This window comes from Penaeus monodon, chromosome 25 (assembly GCF_015228065.2).
Source record: "Penaeus monodon isolate SGIC_2016 chromosome 25, NSTDA_Pmon_1, whole genome shotgun sequence".
In the NCBI taxonomy this organism is placed as follows: Eukaryota; Metazoa; Arthropoda; class Malacostraca; order Decapoda; family Penaeidae; genus Penaeus; species Penaeus monodon.
This window is the reverse complement of record NC_051410.1, coordinates 31,356,024-31,357,642: the sequence shown is the minus strand read 5'-3', so window position 1 is coordinate 31,357,642 and position 1,619 is coordinate 31,356,024. Positions and strand designations below refer to the sequence as shown.

The 1,619-nt window shown below is 44.8% G+C and overlaps 1 protein-coding gene across 1 annotated transcript; it reads left to right on the top strand.

Annotated features, from left to right (window-relative positions):
• The first annotated feature begins 406 nt into the window (after nucleotides 1–406).
• LOC119589363 (sterile alpha motif domain-containing protein 5-like) lies at nucleotides 407–1,093 on the top strand. The gene has a single exon (XM_037937981.1). It carries the CDS (start codon nucleotides 527–529, stop codon nucleotides 1,091–1,093), a length of 567 nt encoding a protein of 188 aa, XP_037793909.1. The 5' UTR covers nucleotides 407–526.
• The last annotated feature ends 526 nt before the right edge of the window (nucleotides 1,094–1,619 follow it).

Sequence of the window (1,619 nt, the reverse complement as noted above, 5' to 3'; positions counted from 1 at the left end):
TGGCTACCTACACTTGCGAAATATATTTTCCGCAAAATTTAACGTGTTTGGCTTCATTATCTCATGTCAGGCGGTTACGAAATGACTATTTAAAAGAATAGATGAATACGAGTTATATTATAATAAAGATCCGTGAGTATCATGGCAAAATATATTCGATTGTTTACGAAAACGATAGGGAATTACAGTTGCTGGATTTCGAATAAGTTCTACTTAAATAGATGTAACGTTGTACCTAACTGATGCACGTATTGCCAATTAATTCACATATACTTTAAACTTGCGTTTCTAATGCAATTATAAACTAAAAAACTGGATCCTGTTGCGCGCGTTTCCGTGCGCGAGTCGCTTGTTTTCGGGCGGCAGAGCCATCTGTTGGTGGCTTTGGGAAGCTCCGCGAGAGAGCTCGCAGCCCGCGGTGTAAACAGTCAAGTGTCAAGTGGTGCGTGGGTCAGGCGCATGCCAACACCTCCGGGGCTCTCTTAATGAAATGAGTGAAGAGTGGTAGTGTTGGTGTAGTTCAGTGATGGAGATGGAGGAGACCATAGTGGGGGAGTGGCTCAGGTCGCTCCACATGGAGCAGTACACAGATTCCTTCATCGACAACGGCTACGATGACCTAGAGATATGCAAACAGATCGGCGCTCCGGACCTGGACGCCATCGGTGTGGTGAACCCAGGTCACAGATCTGCTCTGCTGGGCGCTGTCATGCTGTTGCGGGAGGAGGGAGCCGCCTCTGTGTACTTCACAGTGGAGGAAGCCCAGATGGCAGCCAGGGATCACACAACCCTTCGCGGTTCCCGAGGTTCCCGAGGAAGATCGTCCCGTTCCTCCCGCGGGTCCCGAGGCTCAGGCTCCACAGCCTCCACTCCGGGAGAACCGCCGCCCTCCCTGCAGCTGCCCATGGCCTCCAGCACGACGCCCGCGAGGTATCTAGACGCTTATGAGGCTGGGCGTGCCGAACTGGTGAGGCTGCCCCACACCCAGCTCCGAGGCCTCCTGAAGGAGAGGTTGGTGCAGGACGCAGTGGATCTTGCAACACATCCCTACACAACACAGGTATGGCCTGCAACTATCCGCAGCAGCCTTTAATTTTGCATGCCATGTAACATATATTCAGTACAGGAATATATAGCATACCCCAGTTCAGAACAGAGCTATCTTAGCAGTTTAGTACTGGCAAAAATGATGTTTTAATTGAGAATTATTTGATCATCAGTAGATCATCACAAGAATAGTAGTATTATAGCATATATATACAGTATATCACAATGTAGAGGCATTGCAGTAGATTCTAGACTAAGTGAGAGAAAATGCTTTCAAAAAATGCTTACTGCTATTGCAGTATTAATGTATTTTAGACATCCTTTGCCTTTTGATTTTATAGCTGAACAATACTTATTAGATATGACTAAATTCAGTAATTATTAGATAAAAAGAGCATTGGAGGTTGTGGATCTTTACAGTCAGAAACCTTATATGTGTTTCATGCCATTATCCATGATTAGTGTTGTAAAGTATGAAAATATTAAAGACCTACATGGTTACTATTGGGTACCATTTATAAGTTAGTCAGTATTATTAAAATTTTGGCCCACAAAAATTATTTAAAATAATT

Excerpts from the sequence above, each read along its gene's own strand:
- LOC119589363 (XM_037937981.1), top strand. The coding sequence starts at position 527 with ATGGAGATGGAGGAGACCATAGTGGGGGAGTGGCTCAGGTCGCTCCAC.